Here is a 23162-nt window from a genome sequence, read left to right on the forward strand (position 1 = left end):
CATTACCCTCATAGTGGCATTCGATGCATGGTGGCGTTACCCTTCAGCCTCCAGTGGTAATTATCCCCCAGTGGCATTGCCCCCTACAGTTTCCCACTGAAGAATAACCCCCCTTCCCACAGTAGCAATGAACTCTCCCGGTCTACACTGTAGATCCCACCAACCCTCTCCAGTGGCAATAAACTTCTATGTGGCTATAGATTCCCCCCAGGTTCACATTCCATGCAACCATGCCAGTTAGGTATTTAAGATACAGTATGGTGATACTACTGATCTACTATGGCATATTGGGGCAGATGTAATAAGCCTGGCTAAGAGATAAGCTGGAGATAAAGTGGAAGGATATAACGCACCAGCCAATCAGCTGTGTTTGAAATATGACAGCTGGGAGGTGATTGGCTGGTGCATTATCTCCTTCCACTTTATCTCTTTGCCATGCTTAATACATAAGCCCCCCCCCCCATGTCAGAAATGATCAATACATTATCACCAAGGCAAAGCTTAGTTGCCTCATTGATCCCTATTGCTGTTTCAAAACAGATGAAAAAATATAAAACAAAACCTGAAAATATTTTGATAGAACTCGCAATTGAATGAAATGCTCTATTTAAATAATAATAATAACAACTGTTTTTCTATTGCCATTCTGAGATGTTGACAATGGTATCAAGCTTCAAAAAGTGATAAAATGGATAGTGATAAACAACCAGCCAATCAGCTCCTAACGGCCTTGTTACAGGCTGGGTTTGAAAAATGAGAGGTAGGAGCTGATTGGCTGGTTGTTTAGGACTCCATTTTATCACTTTTAAAAGCTTTAAACATCTGGCCCTAAGTCACTAGTCTAGTCTCGACAGTCACTAGGTGGACCAATAAGGGTCGACAGTGATTAGGTCAACACCTAAGATTGACAGACATAAACTAGGTCGACAGCGACAGAAGGTCGACACAAGCAAAAGGACAACATGACCATGGTCGACACAAGTTTCTCCCGATTTGTTTATACTTCACCATCCCAGTGGGCATAGAGGAGAATATAATAGTGTGCCTGAAGCACTTATACGGTGTCCGTGTCAAACTATGTCGACATAGACACCAAAATCCGTGAACAACTTGTGTTGACCTATTCCGGTGTCAACCATGTTCGTGTTGACCCTTTGCGTGTTTGGACTTTCTGTCAATGGCAACCTAGTGTACGCTGACCATTCTTAGGTGTTGACCATTAGTGTTCAACTAAGTGAATGTCGACCCAGACACTGTTGACCATATATACCACAAGCGTTGATAAAAGGATTGTAGCGACCCCCGTTTCACTGGAATTTGTCACCCTTGTTGTGACCACAGTATAGTTGTAAAGGCGTTTATGGTCCACCTAAAGCTACTGTATAGAGCACACAGAATATCCCATCCCTCAAGATAGGGAGAATTGTGCGGTTATCCATTAGACAGGGACCTTGTCACAGAAAACTTTTAAAAACGTAGTGATTGTCGCTGGGAAACAGCACGGCTGACAGTTAGAAGATAATCTTTGCTTAGCATAGAATCACTATAGTCAGTGAGGTCTATACTAGGACAGTAGGTCGCAGTCATGTGTTTACGGCAGTAGAACTCTAGCACAGTATAAACTTATACTATATTCTTTAAACTCCCAGTCACAACTACTGTATACAGCACAACATGATGGCTCCTGAGCATAACATGAATCTGTAACTAACACCCTTCACATGTGACTCACGTAACTGGAGGACCACGGCTAAGGTATACTTTTGTGGCAAAGATAATAAAGCCAATTTTAACACTCCCAAAATATAATAAAAAAAAATGTATAAATTTGCCAAGAAATATGAAATGTTATTTGGCAAAGGCAATCATAATTTTGCAGCCAGATGATGCTGTTATTGTCAGTCATAAATAATTATGTTTTCTTCTACTAAAAACATCTATTTTTAACATGACAGCTTCCATAAAACACTCATTAAAGTAATGTTAACAATAAAATGTACAGATTAAGCAACCTGAACCATAAGTACAATAAGAATAAACTGTATCTGTACACGGTGGTCTGTACACGCGGTCCAAAACCGCTGTGATAAGGCTGATTTTTGTGTTGGAGGTAACCCCTTGTTGTTGGGTAATGTTGGGAAAAAAGTCCAGTTTGCTCAGTAATAGAGCTTTTCACCTAGTAATAAACTCGTCTCCTGTAAGTATTAGATTTCAGGGTTTTTTTGCTGACACTTTGCAGAAAGAATTGTTTCTTTCACCATTAATAAGGGCTAAAACTGAATAAAGCAGAAACATTTGGCAGTGCAATAAAATAATTGAATACAGTATGTTGGCTTCAGAAAGAAGGTAGAACATACTTGCCTACCTGACCCTCTCCCTCAGGGAGAACATGCTCTGTTCCTGGACTTCCCTGGTAATGTATGATTGCCATCCTTTTGCATACGATTCCAACAAGGGCTGCAGGATCGGATAAATCCTAGGTGCAGTCTTAAGGCCCATACACACTGGGTGACTTTGAGCTGAAAGTAGCTCAGTTTTGTTGTTTGAGTTGCTTTCAGCTCAATAGCCGTCCAGTGTGTAGGGGCCAGCGGTGACCGCGCGCTCCCGCATCATCGACAGCGGCCGCCGGTATAACCAGCAGATGAGCTATGCGGGCGATGGCTTTCCATAGCGTCCTGCTATAGAAAGCCATCTACCCCTGGGAAAATTGCTTTGACGGACAAAAATCGCTCAGTGTGTATGCACCTTAAGATGAAATAAGATATTTGCTAGAAAGATACATTTGTACCCACTCATCTTATCTGTTATCATACGCGGCATCCGGATGGCTCACAGACAATGTCAAGGTCATCAGTTACTATGTTTGACAATAGGTTGCTGTGTCAATGATCGACGCATGGAAAAGTCAACATGAGTGTTTCAGAATTTTTCACATTTTTGTTTTTATAATTTACCATCCACGTGGACTCCAATTGGTAAAGTGTGCAGAGATCAGAAAACCATCTGGCCCAGAGCATGGTGAGCGAAGCAAGCCATGTGAGGGGACAGGGTACAATAATTGGGGGTACACGTGCTCAGGTGTTGACATTGACACAAAAAGAGAAAAACCCATGTCGACCTTTTGATGGCGTCGATCTTTTCTCAGTGTAGACCTTTTGAAGTTGACCTACTGACTGCTGACCTAGATGTTTCCTGTGAGCTATACCACATCCATCATATCCAAGGTTGACCATAGGATCTCTTGAAGTTGGAATCCCCTCTAAAGCTACTTCCAGTTTACCCTGAGAATAGGAACCAGAAGCTGCACTCTGCCATAGTCTACAATCTACATTATGCAATGCTGACTAGCAACAATCACTTAGTTCTAAGTGTCATTTGGGGACAGCAAAGAAGGGTGACTGACAGCGCTAAATAACACCAGTGGGTAAATAAAAATCAATAAAAGTGTAATTGAATGAAAACATAAAAAAATGAAGGTCTAAACAATTAAAACATATACTGTATATATGCATAATATAATCACCCATAGGATCAGTGTTGGTATGCAGATACTCCACTCAGACCAACCTTAACCTGGGTTACTGCCGGGTCATTACATCACCGACCTGGGTCGAGGTGCGGCATGAAATTGCCATCTTGACCCTGGTCACAACCAGGGTTGAACACAGCTCTGACCCAGGTCGAGGTGCAGTGTGAACGGGTAAACCCGGGTCGAGCAACCTGGGTCCCGTTCACACTATAGCGGCGATAGCACTGCAAAGCTCCAAGCACTGCCTCCTCCCCACCCCCTGATGATGCTCTGCCACTAAGCTCCACCCCACGTGATCTCAGTGGCCCAGCAATAAGTCGGGTCGGATGCGGAGCTCACAGACCGCTGTCGCACCTGAGACGAACCCGGGCCCTAATCCCGGGTACGATCCAGCACTTGCGAGAAAGTGCACATGGAGTCTGTTCCTAGTAGCCCTGCAAATGATGTCTCTTATAAAGCAATACTTTTTAAGAGACACCATTGGAGGGTCTACTATGAAGGGACTCCATGTGCACTTTTTCACCATCTAGCATACCAGCACTGATCCTATGGGTGATTTTATATATATATATATAGCGTAGTAATGGGCACTCCCCGTTGCTGGATCTGTGGATGGTGCCCAGGTGCCTATATATGCCATGTTTTAATTGTTTAGTCCTATATGTTTTTTAACGTTTTTTTTTCCAATTACACTGAGATTATCACTTACCTACTGGTGTTATTTGGCGCTGTAACTACCCCCAGGATACTGTGATAGCAGCTACTTGGCTTATCGGTTCATCGTGGAGCGCCCACTCATATGGCTTGATATATTTTATTTTGGGGACATGACTGCAGTGTGCGCGCCACACAGGCTACATCTTTACTGCCCTTTGTGTGAGTAAATCAACAATCTGCTTTGATGATGGGATTAGCTTGCTTCTATTCTTACAGAATCCCCATACAGGTGTAATGCATACAGAATGAAAAGTGCACTAGAGAGATCCTAATATGGATCATTAATAGCACTGAATGTAGCACTTTGCCCCCTGTATGTCTCTTTTCTCTATTATAGACATCACTGGGGGCTCATTTACAGCTGGATGGCACATACTGTAGCTAAAAAGCATGCTTTGTTTTTGACAGCCTTTGTATACAACACCCAATTAGGTTCACACCTCCAAAAGCAACGGCATTATCCGTCTATTCCGGCTCTTTGGCAAATTCATTGCCCATTGTTTGTCGTGCTGTTAAAAAGCATTTGTGAGCTGGCTTTACCCCGAAAATACCTACACTGCGCAAACAGCGGCCCATTGACAAAACGTGATCATACAGAGGCATAAGTGACGGCAATTTTGCACCGTGCCATATAAATAATGTATTGCCCTATCTATCTCCCCCTTACAGTGCATTTTAATATTGTGTGTATGCAGGTAATGTAATATAGCTTAGCCGTGAAGGGGTGCATAAGTGCTACCGAATCATTATACATGAAGACTGCCACAAGCTGCTCATCCATAACTAAGCAGGGATAAAAGCTTGCCAAGCAAGTACAAATGCAGCCGGACAGCGCAGGCGCAGACAGGTATCCTCCCGCTAGCAATAAGCTGCTAGACATTGCGCAGACTTACCATAACTGTGCCACCGCTTCTCTCGGGCTTCTCTTTAGCCAGGAATGTCCAGGACCATATAAATGTGTCCGTACTCTTTCAAGTTGCCTAATGTCTTTCTTTATGGACTTTTGAGTCGGGTAAGGGTCATTGGGTCGACCAAATTAAGGTTGACACAGACAAAAGGTCGACAGGATCAAAATGTCGACACAGGCATTATGTCGACATTGGGAAGGTTTACAGTCAAAAGGTCGACATGAGTTTTCAAGTTATTTGTCCCGAATGTCGATATAGTTGACATGGACACCGTATCGGTGCACCATGTCCCCTCGGATGGCTCGCTGAACTCGCCATGCTTTAGGCACAGTGACTCGCTACACTCGGCACACTATTATATTCTCCCTCCATGCATGCCCTAGTGGATGGTAGAGCATGAAATACCGCCTGTCGGCACATGTCGGCTTAAAAAAAAAAAACATATTGACCTTTTGACTGTCAACCTTCCCAATGTTGAGCTAATGCTTTTGTCGACCTTTTGACCCCGTTGACCTTAGGCATTACAACCTTTTGTATGTGGTGACCTAAGGCCTGTCGACCTTCAGTGGCCCACCCAATGTATGTCAACCTTAATGGTTTCAACCTACCGACTGTTTCCCTCTGTGCTCAAACATCATACCATATTGTAGGAGTGATGAGAGGCTATGCAGGATCGTCATGTGCCATCTCCGTCCCCATCTATGTTTCTTTACTGCACTATAAAATCTTACCCACTTTAGTAGCTGGCACCTGGCATGGTACATTGATGTCAGGTTGGTTACATAATTAGTGGTAGAGTATAAATTGGTTAGAGGAAATATCCAAACTGTTATTTTATTTTTTAAATATTCTCCTCCTTCCACTTTATTGTCTGTCAGTCAGCAGACACGTGACACACAAACCCCTCATGTGAAACTTGAAAGGTCTGATAAATTCACAAACCAGGACCAAAGTGTCATGTATGCAGTCTGGAAATCTAGAACTATACCTAGTGGAGGCAATCACTTTGTGGGCTTACATATGACGTCAGCACAGTGGCCTGGCTAGTTGCACAATTTAGGACCTTATTCTGGATGACTCTCAAAGCTGTGAATTTCGCAGCTTTGCGAGTCATTGAAACACAACCAAGCGAAACGACCAGAATAAGGTCCTTAATTTGAAAAATAGTCAGTTAAGCCACATAACGGCTGCCTTGTGGTGTGTGCCACTTTCATTTATTCCCTAATTGTTTTATCTATTGTGCTCCTTTCCATATTATCATAGTGTGTTCTTATGTTTGGGAACTAAGGGCCTAATTCAGACTTGAGCACTAATGTGAGAATTCGCAGTGGACTGCCGGGCCAGATCAGGTCTCCAAATTCGGTCTCAGCACCGATGGCCAAGGTTTGCGCTTGAGCATTTCTGCGCATGTGAGAACCCTGACTGTGAATGGCGTTGGCAAGTTACACACTCGCCGGGCTGTTTGCTGCGGGGAGGGAGGGTCGGTGCGGATACAGGGCAGGACCAGGGGAACATCCAGTGTTTTATGGGCATTCCCATAATAATGCTGGGCGTTCTCCTGGGAACGCGGATGGGTCGATGCCTGCTGGGGGCAGGCAGCTGACATCACAGGATGTCAGCCGCCTGCCCCATCTTTGTAATAGCGCTAGTAAATAAAAGTCAGTTCAGACTGACTTTTATTTGCGATGGCAGGAGAAATCATTCGATGGTCGTGACCATCGAATGATTTCTTCTGCTAGCGGCTACATCGGAGGGGATGTGTTCTCTTACACTTCCGCTCACATTTTACCAAGGAGATTCTGCGTCAGGGGCGCAGGCATTCGGTCAGGTAGCGAGCGACCGCTGCTTAGTGAGCGGTGTACACCGCCTGTGTGCTGAAAGTTGCCATCCAGACAGAAAGAGAGGTCGTCCTGTGCAAACTTGCGAGAGAATTGCGAATAGATGGCTGACCAGTACCAACCACAAATTCATATATAACTCCCAAAACATTGAACCGTTTTTGCCATCTGTGCAAACGTGAGTACAGTAGGTCTGAGGCTTCCACTAAACTGTGACTGAGTGGAAGTGGTCATCAAAGACCATCCTCAAAAACAACTAAGCATGTCTGCATTTTTCTAAGCACTCCCAGAAAATGGCAGGTTTCCACCCATAAACACCGGCTTCCTGTCAGTCAATGTCAGGCCACATTGGCTTTACTATCCAAACACATTTTCTATAGCTAATTCCTCTTGCACGTGCGTGATGCATTACGTACGCATGCACAGTTGTTTGAAAATCGCTCGATTTGCGAGTTCCCTAATTCACAGTCAAGTCTGAATTAGGCCAAAAATTCCTCTCTAATACAAAGGAATCCTACTCTTCTACTCAATCAATTGATAAGACAGGCACATTTCATTTTATTCTAGTACTAACCTTCTGCTGGATCAGGAGGGCCGAATCTCAATGCATAGCGCACCAGAAAATAGTTGTTCCAGACATACAGTTGTCCATCCCTAGGGTTGTAGTCCACAGAAGAAACATATTGGTAGGGGTTGGGGAAATCCAGTCCAATGGCTCCATTTGTTCCCAATGGCTCCTCCTTGTTGCGATGGGTGTTGAAGGCATACTCCAGCCGGTTGCCTGCTGACTCATTATCATCATCCGCATACACTGATTTCAACACATAAAGGACCCCACATGCCATAAAGGCATTTGATGCTGAGCGCTTATCATAAGTGGTTTCCCATGTGCCTTCAAAGCGAAGAGTATATGGATTGAGCTGGGTGACCACCAACCTCCCACTATTTCCTTCTGTCGCATAGATAACCCACAACCCATTCTCATCCACAGCCAAGTCTATATCAGTCTTGCCACCCCACCTGTAGGGTGAGGTATCATGATAGTTTGCTGTAGATATGATGGCCTCTCCACTCTTGATCCGTGTCCTAAGGTCATATTTAACAATGTTACGTGTACGTTCCTTATTATAAAAAGCAGCTCCATCATATACCACAAAACCAGTTCCATCCACTCGACTTGGTAGTCGGTACGTAGTGGTATGACGACCACCAGCATAGTCCTCCCACGACGCATACTCTGTTAATGTGTCTGTACGGTAGGGAATCCATGGCATAACATAGAGGCGCTCACCAGCTTGTAGGGGATCTCGACACCATGCTCCTGATTGGTGCTCAGATTCATGGGTGGAAGTGGGTTCTAGAATTTCCTGCAGCATTCCCGGGCAGACGAAAACTGTTGGGAAGGGATAACATGGGAAAGTACAGAGGGAGGAAGAAAGGCAATATGAAAGGAAATGATGGCAAGTAGAAGACGGGGCAGGGGTATTTACAGGAAATAATGGAAAAGATGGCAATTATGTCAAAATGAAAGACGTAATAATAAGTAAACAGGACAAATATGGTCAGGTGCAAAAAATATGGGTTGAAAGACAAAGATATGATTAGAAAAATGGACAAATAAAATTGTGTAATGATAAAATATGAGATGAAATGGGAAAGAATGAAGTAGTGTAGAAAGGAGGGAAAGAGAAAGGGGCAGGAGGGGAGGAGAGACAGAAAATTGTGGTGAGCTGTGCATTCTTTCTACACCCCCTGCATTACCCTGTGATCATAGGAGGATGAGTCTGGGAGAGTGAGAAGGGGATGACAAGGGAAGATTAAGAGAGAACCAGAGGAATAAAACCCTCCCCTAATCTCAAGGAACCCAGCTACAGTCAATGACTGCCTGTCCAAGTCTCTCTGGTTCCCAGTACTCCACATGGCTCCTTTACCTATCCCACTTACATGGATTCCCATGGTGGAACCTTCTTCTATTCTTTACATCTTTCAAATACAAAATAACTAAGTTTATCCAAATGAAACAACTGTCCTCTTTAACATCTGCAAATGTAATTCTTTATCTCTTTGTCAATCACCATTCCCCAATGTTCTATCCTGCTCTATGTCTTGCTGAGTTTGTATAATAGCAGAACTATCTCTTGGAGCGTTCTCTCCCAAAACTGACCTGCTGATGCAGACATTATTTCTGTCCCCTTAGTAACTGTGTCTTTTCCCCAACTCATGAGCATCTCTCTCTTTCCCCTCCTCCTCCTCCTCCTCACTGCTGATGACATTCCTTTCCCCAAAGTAAGAGAAAATTACACGTTTTATTGCCATGACAATGCTGCTACGGGAGGGAGAAAAGAAGAGTTCTGAGGTCACATATTATACTTTCAGCCAAACATGGATCATAGGTGGTTGACCTCCCCCTACTGAGGATCTCTGTTGCTGCTCAGGTTGGGATCCTGAAAGCTAATTGGGTTAGAGGGGGGCTGAGCAAACAGCCATGAGGTGTGAGATGCAAGAAAGAGACAAGCTGAGTTGCATTGTGGGTAAAGGAGATTGGTATCCTCTGTCCTGCTGGACGGAAATTTTGATTAAGTAAAAGAAACTATGGTAGAAAACATATATCCCGTCTGTATGAACATCCTGTTGTGTGAATGAACCCTTTATGTAAGGGAACCCATTAAAAGAACACCCCTTATGATCTACTAATATTCTTGGACGATTAAGTCAATTTACCAAGTAAATTAATGGGACCCCTGACGTGCACATGTCACCTACACACAAAGCAGCGGCAGCCATTTTCTAGCCTCCAGGACGTTACTTGTTCCCAATAGACAGCATTCTCGTAAACATTGGGTTGAGATCACAAAATGGCTGCTGCCACAATGGGCAGGTGATGGGAGCACCGTCATTGGACGACACCATGATCATCCTCATTTAGGATAGGAGGCAGAATAAAAATCAGCTATAGAAAAGCCAGGTGTATTTTGCATCCCACAGTTTACATGGAGTAAGTTGGGAATTTGTCATATCTATCAGTACTTGTGCCATTCACCCAACATTGGGTTATGAAAACTTTATATATGGTTACACTGACTCCATTTACTATCAGGGCCCGCAATTATCTGTCTAATCAGTTACTTGTCTCCTTTGTCCTTTCTATCTCATTTACCCTAAGCCTAGATAACTGACAGGCACTTGCCACTCACTTCTATCACTCTCTTAGACCAGTGGTTCTCAAATTCGGTGCACAGGACCCAACGAGTCACGTTTTCTAGCCCACCTAGCTGGACACAGGTGTATCACCAACTGTCACATTTCAAAGATACAAAGGGAAACATGAACTGTGTGGGGTCCTGAGTACTGGGAATGAAAGAACCAATGTCTTAGATGATATGTTTGACCCTATGCTGGACCCCGAACCTAATTCTTTGAACCCCTCAAACCCTTTTGACTATTGACGTTCTACTGTATTTGAGATCTTTTCCACTTAGGTTTTGCAGATCCCTTTTTTCTTTCCTATATATTTGGTTGCCTATGACTGGTGGCTTTAGCCTCACGGTTATGACTCCTAGCCTACTGTATGACTGTGCCCCAATTTAACAAGATAGCCAAGACGCTGCTAATGTACAATCATTTCACTCTTTACTTCTTATATGCCAGCTAATCTGTCTGTTGTTGTTAACGCATCAGATTGAACACCTGGAGCCAGCTATTTTCAACTAAAAATCTCTTTAATACGTTGTTTTTTCCGAAGCAGCCATAACCAGCACCCGCATCATTAGTACAGTGTATGAAATGTCTCAAGGCTATGTCATACATGCTAACTGAGCCTCAGTGACATGTTTGAGATTGGTGCTCGCATACTGTAAACTCTATTCAAATGAACATTATTCTGTTTTATCTCAAATATGATATGAGCCCAGCAGTAAATGACTTCCCTGGACGCGTCACATCACTCTTCCTGGTGCAGTACTTTGAGGCTGTTAGTAAGACTTGGTACTCTACGACAGAGCTAAAAGCTACTTTCCTCTCCTGCCACTGGATGTAAAATGCACTCATCATTATCTTCTATCCAGGTAACTGCTACAAAGTGTCCTTCCTTACAATCCTCATTTGTTTGGAATTGCGCGTGAAAGTCTGGCCTCTGCGCTCATGAGCAGACGCTGCTTCTTGGGAGAAACGGAAATGCTTCGCTTGGAACAAAACAACTTTTTAGACTCTTATTTTATCTATTTGTCATTATTATGTATCTCCATAACTCCCGTAACTATCTCACACAACTTACTGTCTCTATACCTCATGGCGACCCTGCCAATACTACTCTCTATATGTATACATCCATTTGTCATTATTGGAAAGATTTGCTAAGATTGAATGGGTAGGAATACAGGTATTCATTCCTATTCAATGTGGAATACGTACGGATTTCACATTCTGAAAAATTGACATATGTACGAATGCGTTCTATTCGGTTTTTGTTGTCATTCGTGCTTTTTAGAATACGGTTGTAAGCAAGTCGACCTTCTGTGGTTGACCTAATGGTGGGTCCACCCAATGATCCATACCCCCTGAACCATTCTCCAGAAAAAGCACTGTAAATTGTCAACCCTCCATCACTTTAGCCCATTAGCCCCAATCAGTTCCTTCCTACAAGATTGATAAGATCTGAGATAACATGGCCCTCTCTTCCGTAACCAGTGACCTGCTCAACTCCAGTCCCGAACCCACTGCCACTCTCTCCTCATTTGATCCCACAAAAGTAGATGAAGCATCAACACTCTTCCCATCGTCTCCCACTCTACTACCCAGTCTCCTCTTGATCCTATACTCTCACATATAAGTAATGCTCTGTCTCTTGGGCACATCATGCTGACACATCCCCTCACATGCAGCCACGCAAAGGAAAAATGATTCAATAGTCGCTCACATCGAGTGATTTTTTCCTCCGTTCGTGATGAAAAGTAAGCCAGGACTTCTGCTGATGTCATATGATGGCAGCCGCCCGGCCCCAGGAATGCATCGACACTCCTGAGTCTGTAGGGGTACGCCCAGGACATTAATGGGCACACCCATAAATCCCTGGTCATTCCCCTGCTCCCATGCCTGCCCCCTTCCCGCCCCCCAGTGAGCGAATGCCTCGACGAGTGTTTGCTACATTGGTTTGCACATGTGCACATTCATGCATGCGCCAACTCTGACCATTCGGGACGGGGCCAAAGTTGGACCTTGGCAATCAGGTCTAAATCAGCCCCTAGATTCTGACCCAAAATGTCTCTCAGCTTCCATGCCCCTCCAAGCTACTTGGGAGACATGTCCTTAATGGATCCAATTCAGTCAGGCTTCTGTTCTCAACACTCCACCAAACATCACTGACTAAAGTAACGAATGATCTGGTTACTTCATAAACGTTCCTGTCCCTATTTACATCCCCATTGTACAGTTCACACATATCCACACTTGCAGTCATTTGGTCTACAGCATGATGGTCGACAGTCATTACGTCAGTACCATTAGGTCGACATGGGTCTAGGTTGACATCGGAAAAGGTTGACATGGGTCTAGGTCGAAAGGTCATTCGTTCGACAGGTCGTTAGTTCGACAGGTCATTAGTTCGACAATGTCTAGGTCGACAGTCAAAAGGTCGACATGGGGTTTTTCACAGTTTTTTTGAGCCGACACGTGCCGACAGACGGTATTTCATGCCCTACCATCCACTAGGGCATGGTGGGAGAATGAAATAGTGTGCCCGACGCATAGCAAGCGCTGCGAGGGGATGCGGTACACTTTAAACTGTGTCCTTGTCGGCTGAGTTGACATTCAGGTAAAAAAACTGAAAAACCCCATGTCGACCTTTTGAGTGTCGACCTACACATTGTCGAACTAATGACCTGTCGAACTAATGACCTTTCGAACTACAACCATGTTGACCGTTTCCCATGTCGACCTTTCCCCATGTCGACCATCATGCTGTAGACCAAATGATCCCAACCCCCACACTTATCTTCCATCTCTGCATTATCCTATCCTCCAGTCCTTAGGCCAACATTGCTCGGTGACCATATCATACAGCCCACCAAGAACCTTTGCAAACTGGTGGACCATTATGTAATAGATAACACCTATCCTTGTGTATTAATGCCTATTTCCCTATAGACTATAAGCTGGCGAGCAGGGCCCTCCTACTTCTATGACTGTTATTACCCAGTTTGTTTTATCACTGTTGTTTCCAATTGTAAAGTGCAATGGAATATTCTGCACTATATAAGAAACTGTTATTAATAATAATAATAATAATAATAATTATAATAATAGTGTCACTATACATAACTGCTCTTAATACTATATACTTCACTCAATAATGCGTCACTATTACTAACTGCTGAAATTATACCTCACTCTAACTCTGAAATTATACCTCACTCTCTCTCTGTAATAATGGGGCAGATGTATTAAGCCTGGTGAAGAGATAAACTGGAGATAAAGTGGAAGGAGATAACGCACCAGCCAATCAGATCCCAACTGTCATATTTCAAACACAGCTGATTGGCTGGTGCGTTAACTCTTCCAGGTTATCTCCACTTTATCTCCAGTTTATCTCTTCTCCAGGCTTAATACATCTGCCCCAATGCATCACTATTCCTAACTGCTAAAATTATACCTCACTCTACTCTTTAATAATGTATCACTATAGGTACTGTAACTGCTGTAATTACTATATATATCACTCTAACTCTAATAATGCGTCACTATTCCTAACTGCTGTAATTACTATATACATCACTTTAACAATGTAATTATGTGTACTGCTGTAATTATACCTCACTCTAACTCTGTAATAATGCGTCACTATTGGTAGTTGCTATAATGACTATATACTTCACTCTATATTAACCCTGGGAGTGTCAACATCTCTGTGAGAAATGTGCAAAATATCTGCTAAAAATGCCAGCGTCTCTCACATTTGTTATATAAATTCAAATAAAAAATGTTGTGTAAAAAAAATACTGTATTTCCTATATAAGGTCATTATGATGAATAAAATGTTTGCTTGGCAGCGTTTTCCAACAATCCAGTGTTATTTACTACCATACTGTACATTACCAGATTTTTGTTCCCACCAGACTGATTGGTCAGATAAATCTTTAAGTGTGTACCCAGCTTTATTCAAATAATGCTGTAATTATATCTCTCTCTAATATTGCGTCATTATGTAGCTGCTGTAATTACAGTTTACCTAACTCTAACTCTAATTCTGAACTTTATTCAATGCAGCCAGCGAGGGGGTTTGTATGGTGAGAATGTCCTTTCATCACCAAAAATAAGCCATCCTCATCCTAAAGGCCCCTCCCCATTTTCAATGTAAGGGCCGAATCCTCGCCTTGAGAAGCCAGTGAGGATCCTCTTAAACTGCAAGGTTACCCTCAAATGCAGCGAGTCCGCCACATTTTGTGGCGAGCCCCACTGTTTTAATGGCCACACTCACCATTTCCACCTAGACTCATGGAACAAGTGAGGAGGCAAATGGTGAGTGAACCAAATTGGTTGAATACGCTGACGGCGAGCTATCAACACTTCTATGTGCCGATAGCTCGCCATCATGGCATTGAATAACACTATATGTAACTCCCACTAAAGGTCTTTGTAAAACACCTCACTAAGGCCCTTATTCTGATTGACGCGGACTTTACCGCATACTTTCGGATCGCGTCTTTACGGCGTCTGCGCATGCGTGGAGAACGCAACGCGCATGTGTCACGCCTTGACTCCGTACCTGTTCGGCCAAATCCCGTCCAAAACTGTTCCCCGCAATCAGTCGGGAAATATGGGCGTATTATGGGCGTCATGCGGAATGACACATGGGCGTAGTTTCAAAGTGGGCAAAACGGGGCGGAAACATGGGCGGACACGGGGGAGTACACTTATGTTGGGGGGCGTACATTCGGATACCACTCCGAATGCACGCGATCAAAAAGGGAAGAAATGTGCGGTGTCCACAAGTGTACTATTGCTTTGCGGACACCACTCGTTCATGCGGTAGGCGAACGTACGCCTAATGACTACAAGCATTAACACCTGAACCCAATAGAATCGACTCCTTTACTCATTACTCACTAATAGGACGCTTGTCAGTGCTTTAATTGAAACCATTGCTGCTTCAAGGAAACCGTACTAATCCCCCACATATGCTTTACTTGTCACACACTTTAAAACTGCTAACAATGGACATGACTGAATATTAATACTAGCAATACAGAAGATATATAATAGTGGGTTGTTTGGCGTAAATACTCCGCTTACGTGCGGTAGCACCGCTTGGCTCCCGGTCGGATGCGGTATTTCCGAGCATACTCTGTAATACTCTGTAATACCGTGCAGAATCTGAGTGTTTCTCCCGCACACGCATGGTTTGTATGTCGTCCGTAAACACGCCCTGTTCTTAAAGAGTGAGTCCGTCCGAATGCGGAGGACACGTGGGCGTTTCTACGGACGATGGCCGCATGCGGCAAAACACCGTGGCGTGCGGACCGCTCCGTAAGAATGCGGGAATATCCGCACCGATCAGAATAAGGGCCTAAGGGCCTTATTTTGGTTCATTCTTTCTGACAAAATCCTTCTTAGATGGGCAAAACCATGTGCACTGCAGGTGGGGCAGATGTAACATGTGCAGAGAGAATTAGATTTGGGTGGGGTTTTACTTCAAAGTGAGATCTATATTGCAGTGTAAAATTAAAGCAGTCAGTATTTTCCCTGCACAGAAACAAAATAACTCACCCAAATCTAATTCTCTCTGCACATGTTACATCTGCCCCCCCTGCAGTGCACATGGTTTTGTCCATCTAAGAAGGATTTTGTCAGAAAGAATGAACCCAAATAAGGCCCTAAGATGGGAGTTCTATTGAAGATGGGATGTTGTGCATAGCAACCAATTAGATTCTATTATAGTCTAGAACAGGGGTGGGGAACCTCAGGCCCGGTGGCCGTGTGCGTGCCCCATAGCCGGTCTCAGTGGCCCTCCCACCCGCCGGCTTTGCCGGGAGTGAAGTACAGGGGAATTCTCGTGAGAGTTCGGTAGTTCTCGCGAGATTCCTCTTAAATCAGCAGCAGCCGGAGACTGTCAGTCCTATTCAGGGGCAGCCGCCGGAGCGTGGGGCGGCTGCAGCAGGACAGTTTGTAAGATACATTTTTACATATGAAGGATTACTTTCCCCATACAAATAACCCTTGGCACAAAAAAGGTTCTCCACCCCTGCTCTAGAAGGTGCTAAATAAATAGAAACTGTAAGTAGAAATGGATTGGTTGCTATGGGCAAAATTCTCATCTTCATTAGAACTCCCATTTAGTATATTTACCCCTATAAGTCTGTATTACAGTGCCTCCCTATAATGCTGTAACTATGCCTCCACATGACCTTCTGTAAGTACACAGCACACCAATTGCCATCATAGCTACTATTATCATGTTGTAGCTCACTGCTAATTGCAATTCTCTGTAATTACATCTGACTGTGCTAGATTTTATACAGATGACCGGTGGTCAGAATACGGTTGTCGAAATCCCGATGGAGGGAACCGCCAAAAGGGATCAGGTAAGTATACTTCCCTCTCCCCATACACCCCCCCCCCCACCCTAAATCCTGCCTGCCATAGTGCCCAAACCTAATCCCCCCAGCCTTATGCTCGTGGTCCCCGAATACTTACTGCTCGGTAGTGGGATTCTGGTACCGGCATCTTAATTGATGTTGGAATTCTGGCACTGGTCTCCCAGCGGTGGTAGGGACACTGAGGATGCGAAACGCATCCCAGTTTTACTATAACTCTGTAAATATACCTCGCTACAACACCTTGTTACTGCGCCTCAATACAACCCCCTGTAACTATGGGCCCGATTCACAGATGATGCATTATCTATGATGTATTACACTTTGCCACTGCGCATGTGTATACAGTTCAGTATGTCACACTGCGCATGTGTATACAGTACAGTATGTCACACTGCGCATGTGTATACAGTACAGTATGTCACACTGCGCATGTGTATACAGTACAGTATGTCACACTGCGCATGTGTATACAGTACAGTATGTCACACTGGGCATGTGTATACAGTTCAGTATGTCACACTGCGCATGTGTATACAGTACAGTATGTCACACTGCGCATGTGTATACAGTTCAGTATGTCACACTGCGCATGTGTATACAGTACAGTATGTCACACTGCGCATGTGTATACAGTTCAGTATGTCACACTGCGCATGTGTATACAGTTCAGTATGTCACACTGCGCATGTGTATACAGTACAGTATGTCACACTGCGCATGTGTATACAGTACAGTATGTCACACTCTGCATGTGCTGCAATGGTCCTGTATGTATCATTTGCAAAGTGAGTGCCAGTCTAGGAGTGTTTGTAGTAGGTAACAGGGGAGTGGTGGCACAAAGGAAGGCATGTTAGGGACGTGTCACAGCTTGCGACTGCGATTCAGAATGAAGTAGACATGGCTCCGGAGTGTTATTGCCAGTGCCCATGCTCAGTGGCTGTAAGAATGCTCAGGAGGTTGATGTTCAAGCGATGTGCATCCGATGGTTGTGTACTTTTTATTTATTTTTTTTTATTTTTATTTTTTTTTTATTTCACCTTTAATCGCCAATAAACACATTTTAGAGGTGCATACTCTCTGTGGAACTCCCAGCCTCTCGAGGGTCCTGATAACCTGGGCCCAAAATCTCTCCACCATAGGGCATTCCCATAGTAAGTGATAAAAAGTTCCATCCCTACTTTTGCACTTTAGGCAGGTCTTGTCACCCCTACCCCCGAACTTAAATATACGTTCTGGTGTCAGGTATGATCTATGTATTATATACAATTGGACCTGCTGAAACTTGGCTTGCCCTGTTGCTCTCTGTACATTGGACAGCGCTTCCTTCCAATCATCCTCCTTTATTTCCCCCAGGTCTAGCTCCCATTTGTTGCACAATGCCCCCAAGTTATCCCCTTTTAGTTCTTGTATAAGATGTTTGTAGCACTGAGCAATCATATGGCGGGGCTGGGTTTTTTTAAGGAATCCCTTAGTCAATGACTCCTCCAGTATAGGGTGTCCATTTCTGAATTGCGTTCCCAGGGCATGCCTCAACTGAAAATAACGATATTTAAAGCTATTTACCAACTTAAACTCCTCCTTTAATGACAAAAAGGTTCTAAATCCCGCCCCATCATATAACTGCCCAATTTCCACAAGGCCTACCTCCCCCCATACCTTATCTACCTGCAGTGCACCTAATTCACCTAGATGTCGAGTGTTGTGGAGAGGTGTCTCGGGGTCCATTCCACTACTGCCCAAGATTCTTTCGGCCTGTTTCCATACCTCTATCGCCTGCTTAATTATAGGGGGCCAGTTACGTTTTTTGTTACCAGATAGTAACAGGTGCAGCGGAGTGTGCCCGGGGGACACTGTCTCTACCAAAGCTTGTATTAATTCCGAGTCCTGTCCTTTTTTTATCCATGAATTCAAAAAGGCCATCTGAGTCGCTAAGTAATACAGCCAGAAGTCCGGTAAACCTAACCCCCCTTCTGCCTTAGGCCTTGTCAAGTTGCTCTGCTTTATTCGGACCCTTTTCTTATTCCATATTAAGGATGATATAAGCCCTTCCAGCATTCGGAATATTTTCCGGGGGAGATAAATTGGAGCGTGTTGTAAAACATAAAGTATTTTTGGTTGTACTACCATTTTTACGAGGTTTACCCTCCCAGTCACGGTCATTGGCAGCCTTTCCCACGACACAATTTTAGTTTTGATATAGTTTATCAATGGGATAATATTCAGGGCCTCAAATTCCTCCGCTTTATTAGTTATCATAATTCCCAAATATTGGAATTTCTCCACGATTTTCAATGGGTTGTTTGCTGCCCTCGTTGTCCCTGCCATATCCCTCAAAGGTAGTATACAGGATTTGCTCCAATTTATCTTTAGCCCCCAAAAAGCTCCAAACTGGTTTACTATCTCTAATAACTCCGGTAGATCGGATACATAATTTTCAAGAAAAAGTAAAACATCATCTGCGTATAGCGCGATACGGTCTTCCTTCCCTCCTACCCGAAGCCCTCGAAGCTTTTCAGTCGACCTAATTACACAGGCCAGCGGCTCCATTGCTATCGCAAAAAGTGCTGGCGATAACGGACAGCCCTGACGGGTGCCTCTTTTTATGGGAAAACTGGGGGATATGTAATTATTTATCATTACTCGTGCTTTAGGGTTCGAATAGAGCAGTTTGACCCAGTTTATGAATACTGGCCCAACTCCTATCCACTCCAATGCCCTCCAGAGGTACTCCCATTCCACGGTGTCAAACGCTTTAGCGGCGTCTAATGAAACCACCGCTGGTGCCTCGTAGTCACCATGTTTACTTTGTAGGTGGCAAAACAGCCTTCTTAAATTTGTGGCAGATGACCTACCAGGTATAAACCCGGTCTGGTCACTGTGAATTATTCCCCCCAGGGCATTATTCAAACGAGTAGACAGAAGCTTGGCCAGTATTTTTACGTCGTTAGTCAATAGGGATATGGGCCTATATGATTCTCTCATCCTTGGATCCTTATCTTTCTTTAACAAATTTATTATTAATGCTTCGGACATGGAAGGAGGAATTATCCCATCTACATACAATTTATTAAAAAGTTCTAACAGTTTTGGGGAGAAAAACTGGGAGTAAAGCTTATATAGTTCTTGAGGGATACCATCTGTCCCTGGGGCTTTTCCGCTAGGGATTGTTTTTATTGCATTATTAATCTCTTGAAGAGTAAATGGTGCGTCAAGACTGTTTTTTATTCTTTCCGGCAAGCTAGGGGGAGTTATCTGTGCTAGATATTTTTGTATCTCCTCGGTTGAGTTTATTGACTTTGCCTCGTACAGATTCTGATAGTACTGGGCAAAACTCTGTACGATGCTGGGGGTTGTGTTCAACACCCTACCTCCCTCATCCTGTATCTCCAGGACTATATTGGGTGGTTGTTCTGCCTTTACAATATTAGCCAAGAAGCTTCCTGGTCTGTCCCCTTCTGCGTACCTATGGTGTTGTTTAAACACTTCACCCAGCATCGTTTTTTCCTTAAGCTTCTTATTCCAGGCTACTTGAGCCGCCATCCACTCCTCTTTACTTCTATGGGATCCCTCCTCTATATACCTCTTCTCTAGTCTTATACATTCGGTCTCTAGCCTTTGTTCTTCTTGCCTATAAGATGCTTTTAGGCACGCAATTTTTTTTATTAGTGAACCCCGGATGCCTGCTTTAAATGCGTCCCATATTGTTTCGGCTGATGCCGATCCCTCATTCACTTTTAAGAATTCTTCCCACTGTTCTTCCAATCCTTCCCCCGGAGCTAATTTGGACAACCAGTTAGTATTTAGCTTCCAGTATATAAATCCCTTTTGCCCCCCAGGAACTAGGGTAACCTCAAGGGGGGAGTGGTCGGATATACCCCTGGCTTTATAGGTCGCCCCACACACCTTCAGCAGGCAATCCTCAGTAGCCAGGGCCATATCCAGCCTGGAAAATGTCTCGTGTGTCCCCGAGAAGCAAGAATATTCAAGTACATCTGGGTGGTCCCTTCTCCAGACATCTCTCAGTCCCATCTCCTCTATCATTAGGGCAAACCCGGACTTTTGACCCATATTCCCCTGATTCTTAGATCCCCATCTATCCAACCGTGGGTCCAGTACGTTGTTGAAGTCCCCTATTACCAGAGCTGGTGTCTCTGGAGACAGGGCCATAAATTCCGCAACTTTCTTTAGGACCACATAGTTGAATGGAGGGGGAATATACACCGTCATCAGCAAAAACACAAACGTATCCAACCTGCATTTTAAAAATACATATTTCCCATTTGGGTCCACAGAGGTTGACTCAATTGCAAAGGGGATCCCCTTTCTCACCAACACAGAGACCCCTCTGGAGGCCGAGGTGAAGGTAGAGTGGAACGTCCACCCAATCCATGCTTTTTTTAACGCTAAAACTCTACCTCCCTCCAGGTGGGTCTCCTGAAGACATATAATATCCACAGCATATTTACGCAATTCCCTCAAGACCAGAGCCCTTTTTATCCTATTATTAAGTCCCCTCACGTTCCACGATAGAATACTATATTTCAGCAGCCCCATTCCATTTTTTAAGCATATTAACCATAAACAAGGGGAAGCTTCCCTCTACTTGGTCCTGTACCGTGCCTGCACCCTGGGTTGTAAACTTGCTTCCAATCCTCCCCCCCTTCCCCCCCTCCCTGCATGCCTCCCCCTTCTCCTGACATGCCTAACCCTAACCCCCCCTCCCCTCTCCCTCCTCCAGGCAAACCCTTCTTGGGCTAGCCTTGGGGCATCAAATTTCATGACCACCCAGTAAGGCCTCTCTCCCGCTCCCATATCGACTCTCCCCTTCCTCTTATCGGAATATTTAATTTAGCATATGCCCATCTCTTGCCATCACTCATCATGCATATGTATTGTATTACATGGGTATATGCAACATTGCCCTGTTAGAATTCACATATCGCAATGATATTAATATAAAAAAGAACAACAAATAAGCAAAAAAAAATATCAGGAAAAAGAGGAAAATTAGTTCCAAAGAGAGAAAAGTTACTTGCAAAAGAAAACAATGCAAAATATTTCAACCTTCCCTCCTCGGAGGAAGGTATAGTTGATTAGGGCAGTTAGAGGGGCATGTTTTGCTTTCAAGCAGTACCCATTGCCTGGCTTGCCGGAAAGTTCCTATCTAGCCAGTCTGAAGCGTCTTTAGGGCTCAAGAATACATGGGTCTTCCCCTCGGGTACCATTCTCAGCTTAGCTGGAAATAACATTGCGTAATCAAGATGCAGTTCTCTTAGTCTCCTCTTCACTGGCACGTATTGTGCCCTATCCCTTTGAACCCCTTGGGCATAGTCAGGGAACACAGAGATTTTTTTATTGTCCCACATCAGAGGTCCTTTCTCGCGACATAGGCGTAGTATTAGGTCTCTATCTGGGTAGTACAACATTTTAGCAATTAAGGTTCGGTCTGGCGCCCCTGGGGGCAACGGCCTCATAGGGACCCTATGGGCCCTTTCGATTGTAAAGAAATTGGAGAACGCTTCCCTCCCAAAAAACTCTATCAGCCATTTCTGAAGAAACTGCTCCGGGTTGGACCCTTCAGAATGTTCTGGAAATCCCAGAAATCTAAGGTTATTACGCCTTAAGCGCCCCTCGATGTCCGTTAATTTACTGTCCATGCTCTTCACATGTACCCTCATGCTCTCCATATTCTTAACCATTGGTGTTACTATATCTTCTAACTCTGAAGTCCTTTTTTCCACTTCAGTAGTCCGCTCCTTTACTTTTTGAACTGAGAGGCGTATGATATCAAGATCCTCCTGAATTTTCCCAATCTTGATTGTTAAACGACCCTCACTGGCCGATAATGCGTCTAATACTTTCTGAATGGAGGCCGGCTCTAATGTGTTCTCTGCGTTCTCTGGGGGGGTAGTGGGGGGGGTTCCATCATTTTTAGCTGCAGATGGTGTTGGGGTGGCTGGGGTTCTAGCAAATTTAGCTAGCTTATTTGCCGCAGTGGTGTCCTTAGATTTCCCCATTATACTGGGTATTGTCGTGCCCAGGTAGTTGTCAGGGTACGCCCTGTATACACTGATCAGCCGACTCTGCCCTTAGGGTCCTTGGTCCTGGTACCCCACCTTTATTCCTTACTCCCCTGGTACACTGATCCCCTCTATGCAGTACAGCACACACCTGGACAGATCAGTTCGCTTTTTTGTTTTTATAATTGTCCAGAAATACAGAAAAAACGCCTCTAAGCTCAAAAAAGGAATCCGGCAATTGTCAATGTACAGCTCAACAGTCTTGGTTAGCACCTATTTATTTATTTATAGTGGTACCTTCATTAGCAGGCTCACCCGCTTCGTTTTCCGATGACTGCCTCCCCGCCAGTGTTCCGGAGCCCTGCCACTGGACTCCGTTGCCTCTTCCCAGCCGGTCCCTTGGTCTCTGTCTTTGGGTCCTCTCACGACCCCCTTGACTCTTCTCCCCGGCTGCTGCTGAACGAGGTCTCCCCTAGCAGGTATGCGATGCACGTGTCTAAGCTTCCGGCACCCTTCGACTCCGCTGCTCAACCCCTTGGGCGTCTGTGTACTGGAGCTCC

General features: G+C 44.4%; 1 protein-coding gene across 2 annotated transcripts in view; it reads right to left on the bottom strand.

Annotated features, from left to right (window-relative positions):
- Positions 1-23162, bottom strand: part of ADGRL1 (adhesion G protein-coupled receptor L1) — a 270982-nt gene that overhangs the window by 41541 nt on the left and 206279 nt on the right. For both annotated transcript variants that reach the window (XM_083184977.1, XM_083184976.1), the window contains one exon: positions 7567-8385. In XM_083184977.1, the coding sequence (XP_083041103.1) occupies positions 7567-8385 (819 nt within the window). The remainder of the gene's footprint in view (positions 1-7566; positions 8386-23162) is intronic.

Source organism: Crinia signifera, chromosome 4 (genome assembly GCF_055691185.1).
Source record: "Crinia signifera chromosome 4, ASM5569118v1, whole genome shotgun sequence".
Lineage (NCBI taxonomy): Eukaryota > Metazoa > Chordata > Amphibia > Anura > Myobatrachidae > Crinia > Crinia signifera.